Raw genomic sequence first — 16,888 nt, forward strand, 5'->3', positions numbered from 1 at the left:
ATATGAGAGGTAAAGAAAAAAAGAGAGATACGGAGAGGGGGAGGGTGAAAGAGAGAAACAGAAAATGGGAAATGTAGAGGGAGAAAAAGAGGGAGAGTACATGTGTGTGTGAATATGTGTGTATATTTGTCTGTATGTGTGTGTGCGTGTTAAAATATGTGTACGTGTTTGCATGTGTGAGAGTATTATATACATGTGTGTGCGTACTTGTTTATGTGTGTGTGTGTGAGTATTATATACATGGGTGCGTGAAAATGTGTGCATGAGAGAGTGTGTGTATACATGTGTGTGTGGGTGTGCAGGTGAGAGTGTGTGCGTGTGAAAGTGTGTGTGGGAGTGCGTGTGAGTGTGTTTAACTGTGGGTGTGTGGGTATGTGTGTGAGAGTGTGTGTGTGTGTGTGTGAGTGTGAGTGTTTATGTGCAAAAGTGTGTGTGCGTGTGAGTGTGAGTGTTTATGTGCAAAAGTGTGTGTGCGTGTGATTGTGAGAGTGCATGGGATTGCATGTGAGAGTGCGTTTGTGTGTGTGTGTGTGTGTGTGTGTGTGTGTGTGTGTGTGTGTGTGTGTGTGTGTGTGTGTGTGTGTGTGTGTGTGTGTGTGTGTGTGTGTGTGTGTGTGTGTGTGCGCGCGTGTGTGTGAGAGTGTTTATCTGTGTGTGTGTGAGAATGTATGTGTGAGGGTGTGTGCCTGTATGTGTGGCGGGGGTGTGAGAGAGTGTGTGTGAGAATGTATGTGTGAGAGTGTGTTTATCTGTGTGTGTGTGAGAATGTGTGAGAATGTGTGTGTGTGGGTGTGTTTATCTGTGTGTGTGTGTGTGTGTGTGTGTGTGTGCGATTGTGTGAGAGTGTGTTTATCTGTGGGTGGGTGTGAGTGAGTGTGAGTAAGAGACAGGAGATGAGAGTGACAGAGATGAGGAAGGAGAAGGAAAGGAAAGAGAGAGAGAGAGAGAGAAAAAAAGAAAAAGTAGAAGGGTCTCGACCTGAAACGTCACCCATTCCTTCTCTCCAGAGATGCTACCTGTCCCGCTGAGTTACTCCGGCGTTTTGTATCTACCTTTGGTGTAAAGCAGCATCTGCAGTTGCTCTCTACACTACACACCTACAGAGAGGGTTGCCGTCTCTGAGTCTCTGATCACTCCAAGACTCTGTCCCTCCCCCCTGCAATACAGCTCTGGCTCTGAGCTGGAATCATGTCTTGTCTTGTCAGTGCGGGGGAGAGGAGATGAATATATTTAGAAGTGGTGTTGTTGCATGATGCACACACACACACACACACGGGATATCCGTGCCCACACGAGGTCTCACCACTGTTCACACCTGAAGATTGGAGCTGGGGTTCACCATGACAACGTCACTGTGAGCTCACTATTTACACAATCATCTCGTGACGTGCAGGAATAAACTTTCTGCCGACTGGTCATCGGTGTCCCAGCACTTTGAAACATCGAAACATGGTAAATAGATACAGGAGTAGACCATTCGGCCCTTTGAGCCAGCACTGCCATTCAATATGATCATGACTGAACATCCAGAATCAGTACCCCGTTCCTGCTTTCTCCCCATATCCCTTGATTCCATTAGTCCAAAGAACTATATCTAACTCTCTCTTGAAAATATCCAGTGAATTGGCCTCCACTGCCTTCTGTGGCAGAGAACTCCACAGATTCACAACTCTCTATGTGAAAACATTTTCCTCATCTCAGTCCTAAATGGCCCACCCCTTATTCTTAAACTGTGACCCCTGGCTCTGGACTCCCCCAACATGGGGAACATTTTTCCTGCATCTAGCTACATGTTTCTATAAGATCCCATCGCATCCTTCTAAATTCCAGTGGTCAAATGGAAGGAAAAATGTTCCCAGTGTTGGGCGAGTCCAGAAACAGGAGCCACACAGTCTTAGAATAAAGAGGAGGTCATTTAAGACTGAGGTGTGAAAAAACTTTTTCACCCAGAGAGTTGTGAATTTGTGGAATTCCCTGCCACAGAGGGCAGTGGAGGCCAAGTCACTGGATGGATTTAAGAGGGAGTTAGATAGAGCTCTTGGGGCTAGTGGAATCAAGGGATATGGGGAGAAGGCAGGCACGGGTTATTGATTGGGGACGATCAGCCATGATCACAATGAATGGCGGTGCTGGCTCGAAGGGCTGAATGGCCTCCTCCTGCACCTATTTTCTATGTTTCTTTGTTTCTGTGTTTGTAAACCAGCATCTGCAGTTGCTAACTGCACTGTACTCTGAGTGCTGGGGCCTTGATGGCTATGGAGCTGTTGCTGGGTGGTCAATATTGACAAGTGTTCCTGCTCTCTCTCTATGTCTGTTTTACAGCCCGTGGAAGGAGCTCCAGGCGAAGAGCCGCTAGCAGGTCAGTCCCCAGCAGGTTCTTCACCCACATCCCTGCACACCTGCGATGCGCTGCCCATTCACCATTAGTCACGGTGGTGCAGCGGTAGAGTTGCTGCCTTACAGCGAATGCAGCACCGGAGATCTGGGTTCCATCCCAACTACGGGTGCTGTCTGTACAGAGTTTGTACATTCTCCCCGTGACCTGCGTGGCTTTTCTCCGAGATCTTCAGTTTCCTCCCACATTCCATACAGGTGTGTAGGTTAATTGGCTTGGTAAATGTAAAAATTGTCCCTAGTGGTGTAGGAACAGCAGGATCGCTGGTCGGCACGGACCCGGTGGGCCACAGGGCCTGTTTCCGCGCTGTACCGCTAAACTAAACTAAATTAATCTCTGCCCAGAGAATCGAGTCTCATCCTTGATCTATCTTTGAGTTGGAATCACGCCTTCTCTTGCAGTACGGAGGAGAGGAGAGAAATATATTTGGAAGACAGACACAAAATGCTGAAGTAACTCAGCGGGCCAAGCAGCATCTCTGGAGAGAAGGAACAGGTGAAGTTTCAAGACCCATCATCAAACCCGAAACGTCACCCTTTCCTCTCTCCAGAGATGTTGCCTGTCCCACTGAGTTACTCCAGCATTTTGTGTCTATCTTCAGTTTAAACCAGCATCTGCAGTTCCTTCCTATACTTAAATGATTAGCTGTTCTTATTATCATATCATTAGAAAAATTACCACATGCCTGATAGACTGTGAGAGATTTAATTAATCTTCTTAATTTACACATGCTGAATATCAGGCGATGTCTTATAATTTGTTAACTATTTTAAATGAATATCACTAATGCACTCAGATACATATATTATACGATCAACCTTTCTAAATTATGGTTGGGTTATTCCATTCAGAACTGGTAATCCAATATTCCTTTTTGAGAGATTTATCTGTCTAAAATAGTATTATTTTATCATAAATTAGTATCAGTTTGAAGAAGGGTCTCGACCCGAAACGTCACCCATTCCTTCTCTCCAGAGATGCTGCCTGTCCCACTGAATTACACCAGCATTTTGTGTCTACCTAAAATAGCATTAGGATGCGTTGTGAAAGCAAGAGTCTTTATTAGAATTAAACTTAATCAGAAGAAAATATCTTGTCAAGGCAAATAATATTTTAGATTCTCTCTGAGTAGTCTCAAAGTAGAATGTCGAATATAGAACAGGAACAAGCCCTTCGGCCCACAATGTCTGTGTTGTACATGATGCCAAGTTAAACTAATCTCCTCTGCAATACATGATCCCTATTCTTCAATTTCCGTCATATCCACGTGCCTATCTAAAACTCTCTAAAATGTTATTACCATATCTGCCTCCACCACTACCCCTGGCAATGTGTTCCAGGCACACATTACACTCTATGTAAAAAAAAACTTGCCCCATACATCTCCCTTTCACCTAGCACAGTGGCAGAGTTGCTGCCTTACAGCACCAGAGACCCGGGTTCGATCCTGACTACGGGTGCTGTCTGTGCAGAGTTTGCACGTTCTCCCTGTGCCAATGTGGGTTCACCCTGGGTCCTCCCACAATCCAAAGAAGTGCAGGTTTGTAGGTTAATTGGCTTCTGTAACTAGTCCCTAATGTGTGTAGAATGGAACTAGTGCACAGAGATCGCTGGTGGTTGCAGACTCAGTGGACCTATGTCTAAACTATACTTAAAGCAATGCCCATTAGTGTTTGACATTTCAACTGGGAACAAGGTTCTGTCTGTGTCTGCCCTAGCTATGTCTCTCATTATTTTATCAGATCTGCACACAATCTCCTCTCATCAACTTTCCAAAATGCCAATTTAATGTGCCCACTTTTTATTGGGGAATCTCATCTGCAGAACTAGAAATATGCTTACAATTTACAAAATCATCTCCAATTACTCATGACCATTGTGGAACTCGGATCTGATTCCATCCAGTATCGGCTCCATCAACAGTTGTCTAAATGTTAACAAAAAGAAAGAGAAACAAACAGGAACAGAGAGATTTTTGATGAAAGGGAACAAAAGAATCCCATCGAGAATAAAGTCTCTTACTTTAGGTATCTTTGCAAATAATTACAAAACTTAAGAAGTAGTTTAAATTCACAATGCAATAGACCTTCAACACTCTTTCCAAGAGAAATATAGGGTGGTGCAGCAGTGGAGGGACAATAGTGTGGCCTACACACGAGAGCCATAGAAACATAGAAAATAGGTGCAGGAGGAGGCCATTTGGCCCTTCGAGCCAGCACCGCCATTCATTGTGATCATGGCTAATCGTCCCCAATCAATAACCCACAGAAACATGGAAAATAGGAAAATAAATAATCCCTCTCCTCATCATAACTGCCCCTCTGAGGGGGCACTGTAAACAGTTTATGCGTGTATTGTTAGATCTATGTACCACTGTATGTAGCACATTAATATCTGCACTGATGTAAAGCACTTTGGTCAACGTGAGTTGTTTTCAATGTGCTATAGAATTAAAATTGACTGACTGACAATTTACAATTTTACCAAAGTGAATTAACCTCCAAACCTGCACGTCTTTGGGATGTGGGAGGAAACTGGAGCACCTGGAGGAAACCCACGCGGTCCCAGGGAAAAGGTACAATCTCCATACCCGGGTCTCCAGCTACTCTCCTATCGCTCCACCTTCCCGCCCACCTCTGGCCGGGTTTTGTACTGGATACCATTCCTCATTCTGCTCTTTTCCTTCCCTTCTGCAGATAGAATGCAGCGGCTGGGCTTGTACACTCTGGAATGTAGAAGGATGAGAGGCTATCTTATTGAAACCGATAAGATTATTAAGGGTTTGGACTACGCTAGAGGCAGGAAACATGTTCCTGATGTTGGGGGAGTCCAGAACTGGGGGCCACAGTTTAAGAATAAGGGGTCGGCCATTTAGAACGGAGTTGAGGAAAAACTTTTTTCGCCCAGAGAGTTGTGAATCTGTGGAATTCTCTGCCTCAGAAGGTGGTGGAGGCCTATTCTCTGGATGCTTTCAAGGGAGAGTTAGATAGGGCTCTTAAAGATAGCAGAGTCAAGGGGTATGGGGAGAAGGCAGGAACGGGGTACTGATTGTGGATGATCAGCCTTGATCATATTGAACGGCGGTGCTGGTCTGAAGGGCCGAATGGCCTACTCCTGCACCTATTGTCTATGTTTCTATGTTTCTCCACAGTTCCTCCATCAATCTTGGATCACACTTCTCCGGCTCTGCTCCACATCTTCCTCAGTCCTTGGTTCAACTTGCTTTTGTCGTTGTTGTTGCGCCAATGGCTGCCTTTAAATCACACGGATATTCTCTTCCTTGCTGACTGACAACATCCTTCCAGCACGTACAGCGATGATGCTGTCATTCAGAAGCACCTTCATTCTTTTCTCTTGTTTGATCTCGGAAAATTCTTTCACGAGCCTCCTCATTGTTCCGTCTTGTATCCTGTAATTCATTCCTTATTCTCCTTTCACCGCATCTTTCTTTTCTTTCATTTCTTTCATGCCTCTTTGTACTGTTGCACCTTTTCCCCGTCTGATCACTGATAATTGGTGGTGTGTCTGTGTTGGTCTTGTTGTACCTGCCTCCTGTCTCTTTTAGTTTTAGTTTGGTTTGGAGGTACAGTGCAGAAACAGGCCCTTCAGCCCATCGAGTCCAGCGATCTCCCCATACACTAGCTCAATTCTACACACTAGGGGCAATTTACAGAAGCCAATTAACCTGCAAACCTGCTCGTTTTTGGAAGGTGGGAGGAAACCGGAGCACCCGGAGAAAACCCACAGGGATCACAGGGAGAGCATACAATCTCCGTACAGACAGCACCCGTAGTCAGGATTGAACCCAGGTCTCTGGCGCTGCGAGGCAGCAACTCTACCGCTGCGCCACCGTGCCGCCCTTATCGCTGACACTTCCTTGGCGAGTCTTTCTACCTCTGCATCTGTCTGATCTTTACTAATTCATCAGTCTTGCTGAAAGCACATTTTTTCCCTGAAGTTTTACCTCCTGTTTGTGAAGTTGTGCTTTCAGCATCTTTCAGGTTGTATGGGGTGATCAGCCATGGGGGATCCGTGTAAAACATGCCATTGATCTGGCCAATGTTACCCAATGTTCGGGTGGCTTGGTGGCGCAACAGTTGCGTTGCTGCCTTACAGCACCAGAGTCCCGGGTTCGATCCTGACACCGGGTCCCATCTGTGTGGAGTTTGTACGTTCTCCTTGTAACCGCACGGGATTTCTCCACATGCTCCGGTTTCCTCTAACTACATAAAGGTTTGCAGGTTAATGGGATTCGGTAACATTGTAATATATCCCTGGCATGTAGGATTGTGTTAGTGTAGGGGGTGATCGCTGGTTGGTGCAGGCTCAGTGGGCCGAAGGGCCTCTTTCCACTCTGTATCTGTGAAGTCTAAAGTCTTAAAATGATATCCCTTAACTAACAACACTGGTCATTAGTGTGGCACAGCACCAGAGACCCGGGTTCGATCCTGACCTTGGGTGCTGTTTATGTGGAGTTTGCACGTTCTCCCTGTGACTGTGTGGGTTTCCTCCAACATCCCAAAGCCATGCAGGTTTCTAGGTCAATTGGCCTCTGTAACTTGCACCTAGTGTGTAGGGAGTGGATGAGAAAATGGGATAACACAGAACCAGTGTGAACGGGTGATCGCTGACAGCATGGACTCGGCAGGCCGAAGGGCCTGTTTCCGTGCTGCATCTCTAAAACTAAACGTCACCTCATTGCTACTGATGGGATCTTGTTGAGCAACAATTGGCCCCTGTCTTCCCAAAATTACACTGGGTGGAGGCTCTCAAAAAGCAATCAATTATGTGTAAAATGCTTTGAGGCATTTGAAGAAGGGTCTCGACCCGAAACGCCACCAATTCCTTCGCTCCATAGATGCTGCCTCACCCGCTGAGTTTCTCCAGCATTTTTATCTACCTTTGTGGCATCCTAAGGTCATTTTGGGTGTCTCCTGTTTAGAATGGATTGCCATAAACTCTATTTTGGAGAAGCAAGGAATGATTAAAACAGTTTAGATACTAAGTGCTGGAGTAGCTCAGTGGGACAGGCAGCATCTCTGGGGAGAAGGCCAAAGAACATTTGCTCTTTGATTAAATATTGGATTTCTGTAATGTAAAAACCTTGCCTCTGATGATCCTTTTTCCATTTCTGAACCCACCTCATGGTCCCCAGTTCAGGACAATAAAGATCTGGACGCAGTGTGTGTCCAAGTATCTAAAAGACGATGTCAAAGGCAGAAAAGGGCTTCACAGGAACTAATGAAAGGAATCGACAGATGACCTTCTGATATCAAGTGGTCTACCCTTTAGGTCTCTGTGGTAGGCACTTTGCTTCTGACTGCGTGTTGCCTGAAGCCTAATGTTAGCTCAGTGTGGGAGATGGAGGCACCAGAGATCACATGTAAGGTGAATCTATCATTCCTAAGGCAAGCAATAACCCAGGTGGGAGTACTGGATCAGCTGGATACTGCCATGTGTTTCAATTATTAAGAAGCAGAAAGGTCAAAGAGTAAGAGATTTTAACTTTAATGCGGACAGGGAGAGTGGCAGGAGGCCACAAGGAACTGCAGATGCTGGTTGACAAAAAGCACGCAAAGTGCTGGAGTAACTCAACGGCTCAGGCAACATCTGTGGAGACCATGGATCACATTTCAGGTCGGGACCCTTCCACAGAGTGATTGCAACAAAGCTGTAAAAGGTTTTGTGGGACAAAGGCTGGCTGGTGTCAAGTCAAGTCAAGTCAACTTTATTTGTCACATACACATACAAGATGTGCAGTGAAATGAAAGTGACAATGCCTGCGGATTGTGCAAAAACCAACAAAACAACAAAGCAAGGATATAACAATGATTTATGGAGGAAGGAACTGCAGATGCTGGTTTACACCGAAGGCTGGAGTAACTCAGCGGGACAGGCAGCATCTCTGGAGCAAAGGAGTAGGTGACGTTTCGGGTTGAGACATCAGACTACAGATTGACTGCAATCAATCTGAAGAAGGGTCCCGACCCAAAACATTGTCTATCATTCCCTCCACAGATGCTGCATAACCTGCTGTTCCTCCACTTTGCTCAAGATGAAACCTTCCCCCTCTCACCCTATAGCTATGCCCTTGAGTGTTGGACATGTCCACCCATGGGGAAAAGGTTCTGACTGTTGCCCCTATCTACGCCTCTTATAATTTTACACCCATCTATCAAGCCTTCCCTCAACCTCCAACGTTCCAGAGAAAGCACTCCAAGTCTATCCAACCTCTCCCTATAGCTGAAGCCCTCTATACTAGGCAGCATTCAGGTAGACCTCCTCTGCACCCTATTCAAAGCCTCCACATCCTTCCTGCAATGTTTAATTAAATATTCCCAGCAGTTAAGACATTTTTCTAATTAGCATTAAAAACATTGGAGAATGCAAAAGAAAACTAGATTAAGGCGGGAGTAAACATTTTTTAACAAGCACTTATAAAGTTAATGGAATTTTGAAATCTCTTCTGGCATAATAACATAAATAGAAAATTTAATTTGTTTAAAAGCCAGCTGTTAATTAAGGCTTAGTTTAATTATGCATAAACATCTAATTTACAGGCCATGCAACAGATAATACCATCACCAAGATATTTCATAATGAGATCATTTCATAAGTACCCAAAGTTCCCATGCCTGTGCGGATTTAGGAATTGGTAAAACTCTGTTAATCCAACACACAAGTGCCTTGATAATGTTGTGTTTAGTTTAGAGATTCGGCGCGGAAACAGGCCCTTTGGCCCATCGAGTCTGCAACGACCTGCGATCCCTGCACATTAACACACACTAGGGCCAATTTTACATTCATACCAAGCCAGTTAACATACAAACCTGCACGTCTTTGGAGTGTGGGAGGAAACCGGAGATCTCGGAGAAAACCCACGCAGGTCATATACCTGGTTACAATCGAGCCATTCACAGTGTAGAGTTACGTGATCAAGCAGCTCATGGGGTGGGAGATTGCAACCTTCACGTGGTCTGCCCTGTTTCGACGAATGCAATCAACCTGGCGTGCACAATCAAATAAGATCAAATAGAACAAGTTGTCCTACAACTTTGGGCTGTGCACGCCATATGCAAGAATAAGTAGATCATCATACCATCAAGTAGACTTGATGGACCGAATGGCCTAACTCAACTCCTATTACATAGAAACATGGAAAATAGGTGCAGGAGGAGGCCATTCGGCCCTTCGAGCCAGCACCACCATTCATTGTGATCATGGCTGATCGTCCCCTATCAATAACCCATATCCCTTGACTCCATTAGCCCCTAGAGCTCTATCTAACTCTTTCTTAAATCCATCCAGTGATTTGGCCTCCACTGCCCTCTGTGGCAGGGAATTCCACAAATTCACAACTTTCTGGGTGAAAAAGTTTTTCTCACCTCAGTCTTAAATGACCTCCCCTTTATTCTAAGACTGTGTGGCCCCTGGTTCTGGACTCGCCCAACATTGGGAACATTTTTTCCTGCCATATGACCTTATGACATGATAAGGGAATAATGTGAATAGTGTTTTGTGCAAGGAAAGGCAGCTAATGCCTGTAAAACACTTTGAAATGTGCTGGTAGGAACATTATAGGAGCTACAGAGATGTGTGTTTATTCTTCCCTTATTCCAATCTGTCCCAACCAACATTATCCTGGTGAATTCAAAGTGATCAGTGCCTTCTTGATTGGCATTGGCAGTCTTTCATCATCTGTGTCACTTGGATGTTCATGTAATGTTTCCTGTAGTAACATCAGATTATTTTGTTCGTCTGCTGCACTTTGCCTATAACCTCTGCAATGGCAACTAACTAACTACACCTTGGCAGTCTGAAGAAGGGTCTCGACCCGAGACGTTACCCATTATGTCTTATGAAGAAAGACTGGATAGACTTGGTTTATACTCTCTAGAATTTAGGAGATTGAGAGGGGATCTTATAGAAACTTACAAAATTCTTAAGGGGGTTGGACAGGCTAGATGCAGGAAGATTGTTCCCGATGTTGGGGAAGTCCAGGACAAGGGGTCACAGCTTAAGGATAAGGGGGAAATCCTTTAAAACCGAGATGAGGAGAACTTTTTTCACACTGAGAGTGGTGAATCTCTGGAACTCTCTGCCACAGAGGGTAGTTGAGGCCAGTTCATTGGCTATATTTAAGAGGGAGTTAGATGTGGCCCTTGTGGCCAAGGGAATCAGAGGGTATGGAGAGAAGGCAGGTACGGGATACTGAGTTGGATGATCAGCCATGATCATATTGAATGGCGGTGCAGGCTCGAAGGGCCGAATGACCTACTCCTGCACCTAATTTCTATGTTTCTATGTTTCTATTCCTTCTCTCCAGAGGTCCCTCCCGAGCCACTCCAGCAATGTTGTGTCTATCTTGCAAGCATTTTAGTGTGGTTTAATTTTGATGCACAGCATGGAAACAGGCCCTTCAGCCCATCACAATGGTCCACGCCGGCCATGGATCAGCTGTTCTCACGAGTTCCATGTTTCCCATTACAACTGATGAACTGATTTGTTTCCCCTTTATGACGTCCCAATGTCTCTCCGACTTTGAAGATTATAGTCGTCAGTAATCGGGGCGCAGCCCTTTGTGGCGTCGTTGCTGAAGGTGAGGCCAGTGGCATTGAGTAGCGCTGTGGCCACTAGATGTGTCTTAACGCTTCTAAGGGAATTACATGACCGACACAGTCCACGTCTGAAGCCCAGCAGAGCAACAGCAAGGACAAGGCCAAGAGATGAGGTGAACTAGGGGAAGACTGGAGAGGAGGTGGATGCAAAGGCAGAGGGTCCACACTTGTACTGATGCCCTGGGGAACGAGCAGGCAAGGTTGAGCGGGGAGATTGTGGGATTTGAGCGTTCACAATCAGAGTTGCCTGAACAAGACTTTTATGATCTTTGCTCAGAGTCGGTGCAAGAACGGGTGAGACCACAGCACCGGGTGCTGGGAGGTGGAGATGGAGGCTTTGTATTACATTGGAAAGGCCAGCGTTTCCACCATTCATCATTGCCCTCGACAAGCTGGGGATGGGGCACTTTGAGACACAACAAGCTACAGTAACTCAGCGGGCCAGGCAGCGCCTCTGCTCTCGACCCGAAACATCACCCATTCCTTCTCCCCAGAGATGCTGCTGCCTGTCCTGCTGAGTTACCCCAGCTTTTTGTGTCTATCGCCGGTGTAAACCAGCATCTGCAGTTCCTTCCTACTCATTTACACTTGTGACACATGTGTTTATGTCATCACAGTGGGGCAACTGGTAGAGTTGCTGCCTCACAGCGCCAGAGTCCCGGGTGTGATCCCGACCACGGGTGCTGTCTGTACGGAGTTTGTACCTTCTCCCCGTATCCACATGGGTTCCCTCCGAGATCTTCGGTTTCCTCCCACACTCCAAAGACGTGCAGGTTTGTAGGTTTGTAGGTAATTAGTTTTGGTATAAGTGTGTGTAGGATAGTGTTAGTGTGCGGTGATCGCTGGTCGGTGTGGACTCGGTGGGCCGAATGGCCTGTTTCCCCACTGTATCTCTAAACCAAAGTGACAAAGGCTGGAGGTGAAAATGAGACCAAAAGGTGTCAGATGAGGAAAAGTGTAAAGCCCGAGAGGTGGATATAGGTGGAAGGGGGAGGGGTGGGATAGTATCAGTCTGCATTAGATGCTGCAATGAATGACAATAGACAATAGACAATAGGTGCAGGAGTAGGCCACTCGGCCCTTCGAGCCAGCACCGCCATTCAATGTGATCATGGCTGATCATTCCCAATCAGTACCCCGTTCCTGCCCTGCTCTGAGTCTGTGGCATCACCCACAAGTTATCTACAAGTTGCTGACTTAAGATAGACACAAGAAATGCTGGAGTAACTCAGCGGGACAGGCAGCATCTCTGGGGAGAAGGAATGGGTGACGTTTTGGGTGGAGACCCTTCGTCAGATTGGCCCCTTGCTCCTCCAGCATTTTGTGTCTATCTTTTTCAGTTTAAAGCAGCATCTGCAGTTCCTTCCTAGACAATAGCTGACATATTCAGCCACAGTGGGGCCTGCAGTAAACTGTCTTGCCCGGCTTGTTGCCAGTCAGCCTCTGCCCAATTTCACAGTGGCATGGATGTGGTCCGTCTGGTCTTGTAGCACCACCAGTATGTAGCTGTGATGTCTGGGTCTGCCACTGTTAAGTCATAATGGTAGGTTGACCAGTAAAGAAAGGAGGGGAGGGTAGGGGAAAGGGCAGGCCAAGTGCTGTGAAGCGGGTCTCATACTCAGTGTACACAGGAGGTTCCTCCGTAGCCCGGGCACAATCAGGAAGGGCACAATGGGGAACTGCAAAAGTGCTGACTCCGTACAGATCTGTGACGAAGTGAAAGGTAACGCTGGATTTGAGGCAGAAAAAGTCATTCTGGGTCCTATGCCCCCACCCTGAAACAATAGACAATAGACAATAGGTGCAGGAGTAGGCCATTCGGCCCTTCGAGCCAGCACTACCATTCAATGTGATCATGGCTGATCATCCCCAATCAGTACCCCGTTCCTGCCTTCTCCCCATATCCCCTGACTCCGCTATCTTTAAGAGCCCTATCTAGCTCGCTCTTGAAAGTATCCAGAGAACCTGCCTCCACCGCCCTCTGAGGCGGAGAATTCCACAGACTCACAACTCTCTGGGTGAAAAAGTGTTCCCTCAACTCCGTTCTAAATAGCTTGCCCCTAATTCTTAAACTGTGTGTGGCCCCTGGTTCTGGACTCCCCCAACATCGGGAACATGTTTCCCGCCTTGTTTTGTTGGCTGTCCCACTTTGTGTAGACACATGTTGCTGAAGAACACAATCAACTACAGCATAGAAACATAGAAACATAGACAATAGGTGCAGGAGTAGGCCATTCGGCCCTTCGAGCCTGCACCGCCATTCAATATGATCATGGCTGATCATCCAACTCGGTATCCTGTACCTGCCTTCTCTCCATACCCCCTGATCCCTTTAGCCACAAGGGCCACATCTAACTCCCTCTTAAATATAGGCAATGAACTGTGGCCTCAACTACCTTCTGTGGCAGAGAATTCCACAGATTCACCACACTCTGTGTGAAAAATGTTTTTCTCATTAAGCACACCAGCCCCTCTTCATATCACTGCAGTAGGAGAAAGATTATTAAGCCACAGGGATCGTCTAGTTTAGTTTATTGTAGAGATACAACACGATAAGAGACCCTTCAGGTCCGCGCCGACCAGCGATCACTCTATACACTAGCACTATCCTACACATGATTTACAGAAGCCAATTTTAGTTTAGTTTGGAGATACAACATGAAAACAGGCCCTACAGCCCTCCGAGTCCGTACTGACCAGCGATCACCCCGTATACACTAACACTAACCTACGCAGTAGGGACAATGTACAATTTAATAATAATAATAATAATAATAATAATAATAATAATAATAATAAAAAATACTTTATTGATCCCCTCAGGGAAATTCAGATGTCCTGATGCCCCCAACTAATGAACCCACACATTCAAAACAAACGCAAACATAAAATACATAAAATACAACGTGGACACTACCTGAGAGCAATAAATTAACAAATTAAAAAAAAAATTTTAATGCAAAAATGCATCCCCCTACATCCTAGCGGTCCAAATTATAAAATCTAATGGCTGCAGGGGTGAAGGATAACCAAAGCCAATTAACCTACAAACCCGCATGGTTTTGGGAGGAAACCGGAGTACCCAGAGAAAACCCACGCGATCACGGGGAGAATGTACAAACTCTGTACCAACAGCAACCATAGTCAGGATTGAACCTGGGTCTCTGGCACTGTGAGGCAGCAACTCTACCGCTGCGCCACCGTGCCGCTCACAAGGTTGGTTGCAGCGGGTTGGGTACAGATTCATGTTGCAAAGTTCTCAATATTGGTTCTTTATTTTACAGAGAAACTGAGAGTCACCAAAATTATCTTCGTGATTGGTGAGTAAAAGCCTGCTTGTGTTTCTGTGTTCTTCAGGCAAAGCTTTGAATTGCTGCAATTAAACTTCTTGTGGATTAATAACTCACAACATGTAATGGTACATCAGAGTGGGATCTGACCCACATTTCTCACAGCGGAGAGAGCTGAAGGGGAATGTTATAGAGGTGCTGGGAATTATAAAGGGCTTCAAAGAGTAAGTAAGCAGAAACTGTTTCGGGGAGAGAGGCAAATGAATCAGAGGGGAAACAGAGATTTGTAAACCTTACTAGACCAAGTGCAGACCCGCTGGGTCTGTTGCCCCCAATGCACGGTGGGGGGGGGGGGGGGGGGACTGCGGCTTCACACGCACACTAACCACCCCCACACACAGCCAAAACTTACACCTAACAAGTTCATAAATTCTAGGAGCATTACTAGGCCATTCGGCCCATCGAGTCTACTCCGCCATTCAATCATGGCTGATCTATCTCTCCCTCTCAACCCCATTCTCCTGCCTTCACCTCATAACTCCTGACACCCGTGCGAATCAGGAATTTGTCGATCTCCGTCTTAATAATATCCACTGACTTGGCCTCCACTGCCTTCTGTGACAAAGAATTCCACAGATTCACCACCCTCTGACAAGAAACTCCTCCTCATCTTTCTAAAGGTACATCCTTTTATTCTGAGGCGATGGCCTCTGGTCCTAGACTCTCCCACTGGTCATAGGATTTTCATTGAAGAAATTTAAAAAAGGGGGACAATATTCGGCTTGTGAGAAAGGAGTTGCTTTTGGTTCTTTCAAAGGGGCAGCACAGACACAAGGGCTGAATGGCCTCCTCCTGGTTCAGGATAAAGCCAAGGTGGTGTGGAGTACTGCCAGATACTGCTCTCTATGGGAAGGTCTCTCCAACATATACAATGACCCTCCCCACCCTCATCCAGGCCTGTGGTGCCTGTGTTGTGAGTTTCACCCCGTCCATCTGCCCTCTGACCTTCACTCTGACCCCCCCTGTAGAGCAAGTTCAAGTTCAAGAGAGTTTATTGTTATGTGTCCCAGATAGGACAATGAAATTCATGCTTTGCTTCAGCACAACAGAACATAGTAGGCATGAATAAATACAGAACAGATCAGTGTGTCCATATACCATTGAATATATATATATATACACACACACACACATTTATACACACACACATACACTTTATCTGCCTATTTATATAAAGTGCAATAGGCTATTAATGTTCAGATTTTTGTTTGAGTTGAGTTTAATAGACTGATGGCTGTGGGGAAGTAGCTATTCCTGAACCTGGATGTTGCAGATTTCAGGCTCCTGTACCTTCTACCTGAAGGCAGCGGGGAGATGAGTGTGTGGCCAGGATGGTGTGGTTCCTTGATGATGCTGCCAGCCTTTTTGAGGCAGCGACTGCAATAGATCCCCTCGATGGTAGGGAGGTCAGAGCCGGTGATGGACTGGGCAGTGTTTGCAACTTTCTGCATTCTCTTCCGCTCCTGGGCGCTCAAGTTGCCGAACCAAGCCACAATGCAACCGGTCAGCATGCTCTCTACTGTGCACCTGTAGAAGTTCGAGAGAGTCCTCCTTGACAAACCGACTCTCCGTAATCTTCTCAGGAAGTAGAGGCGCTGAAAGTTTGAAAGTTAAGCAAAGGCTTGACTTTGAAACTCCCGGCTTTGTCTTCAAATCCCTTCTGCCATCACACTGCTCCCAGTTGCTGTAATCCCGATCTCTTCAATCCAAGATCTCCGGGGATGTTTCCATGATCTCAGCGTTAAACCCACAGTATTTCTCCCAGAAATTGGAACAGGGAATTAGACCCTGATCCTCACCAGACCATTGGATACTGACAGTCTCTCAAGGTGGGAGATCCTTCCTGGTCAGAGTAATTCATGACCATCGCATTAAGCCCGCCCAATTAGGGCTGTGGTCTCCCAGTGCCAGGCTCCGGATCCCCCCCCCCCCCCCCCCCCCCCCCCCCCCGATCCTGAACCTCCCTACTCTTATCCTATACTTTATCCTACACCCAACCATGTACCAAATCCTGGAGCTAATTCGACATGGTGGTGCTGGCTCGAAGGGCCGAATGGCCTCCTCCTGCACCTATTTTCTATGTTTCTATGACATCAAATTCTACATCCAATGTTATGAAAAATTCTATAGTTGATCCAATACCTAAAATGTATCTAATCCTATAGCCAATTGCATATATAATTTTACACCAGATCCTGTATCTAATCCCATACCCAATCCCGCCTCAACCCGACACCTTATTTTATACCTAATCCTATATCTAAACCTATACTTAATTCCAAAACTAATACCATACCTAATCCTACACCTAATTCAAAACCTAACCCTACATAATCCTATATCCTATTCTATACCTAATCCTTACCCAACCCTGTATGTAACCCTATGACTCATCCTATAATCCTTGATCATCCCCAATCAGTACCCCGTTCCTGCCTTCTCCCCATATCCCCTGACTCCACCATTTTTAAGAGCCCTATCTAGCTCTCTCTTGAAAGCATCCGGAGAAATGACTCCACCGCCCT

The 16,888-nt window shown here is 46.1% G+C and overlaps 1 protein-coding gene across 4 annotated transcripts in view; it reads left to right on the plus strand.

The window, feature by feature from the left end:
* The window catches only part of LOC129714523 (adenylate kinase isoenzyme 5-like), a 52,337-nt gene that overhangs the window by 23,567 nt on the left and 11,882 nt on the right, over positions 1 to 16,888 (plus strand). For 2 of the 4 annotated variants that reach the window (XM_055664188.1, XM_055664191.1), the window contains exons 9-10: positions 2,323 to 2,359; positions 14,298 to 14,333. In XM_055664188.1, the coding sequence (XP_055520163.1) occupies positions 2,323 to 2,359; positions 14,298 to 14,333 (73 nt within the window). Of the gene's footprint in view, positions 1 to 2,322; positions 2,360 to 11,719; positions 11,787 to 12,619; positions 12,737 to 14,297; positions 14,334 to 16,888 lie in introns of those variants that run through there. The other 2 variants (XM_055664190.1, XM_055664189.1) reach the window with 2 other exon arrangements.

The sequence above is a fragment of the Leucoraja erinacea genome, chromosome 39, assembly GCF_028641065.1.
Source record: "Leucoraja erinacea ecotype New England chromosome 39, Leri_hhj_1, whole genome shotgun sequence".
In the NCBI taxonomy this organism is placed as follows: domain Eukaryota; kingdom Metazoa; phylum Chordata; class Chondrichthyes; order Rajiformes; family Rajidae; genus Leucoraja; species Leucoraja erinaceus.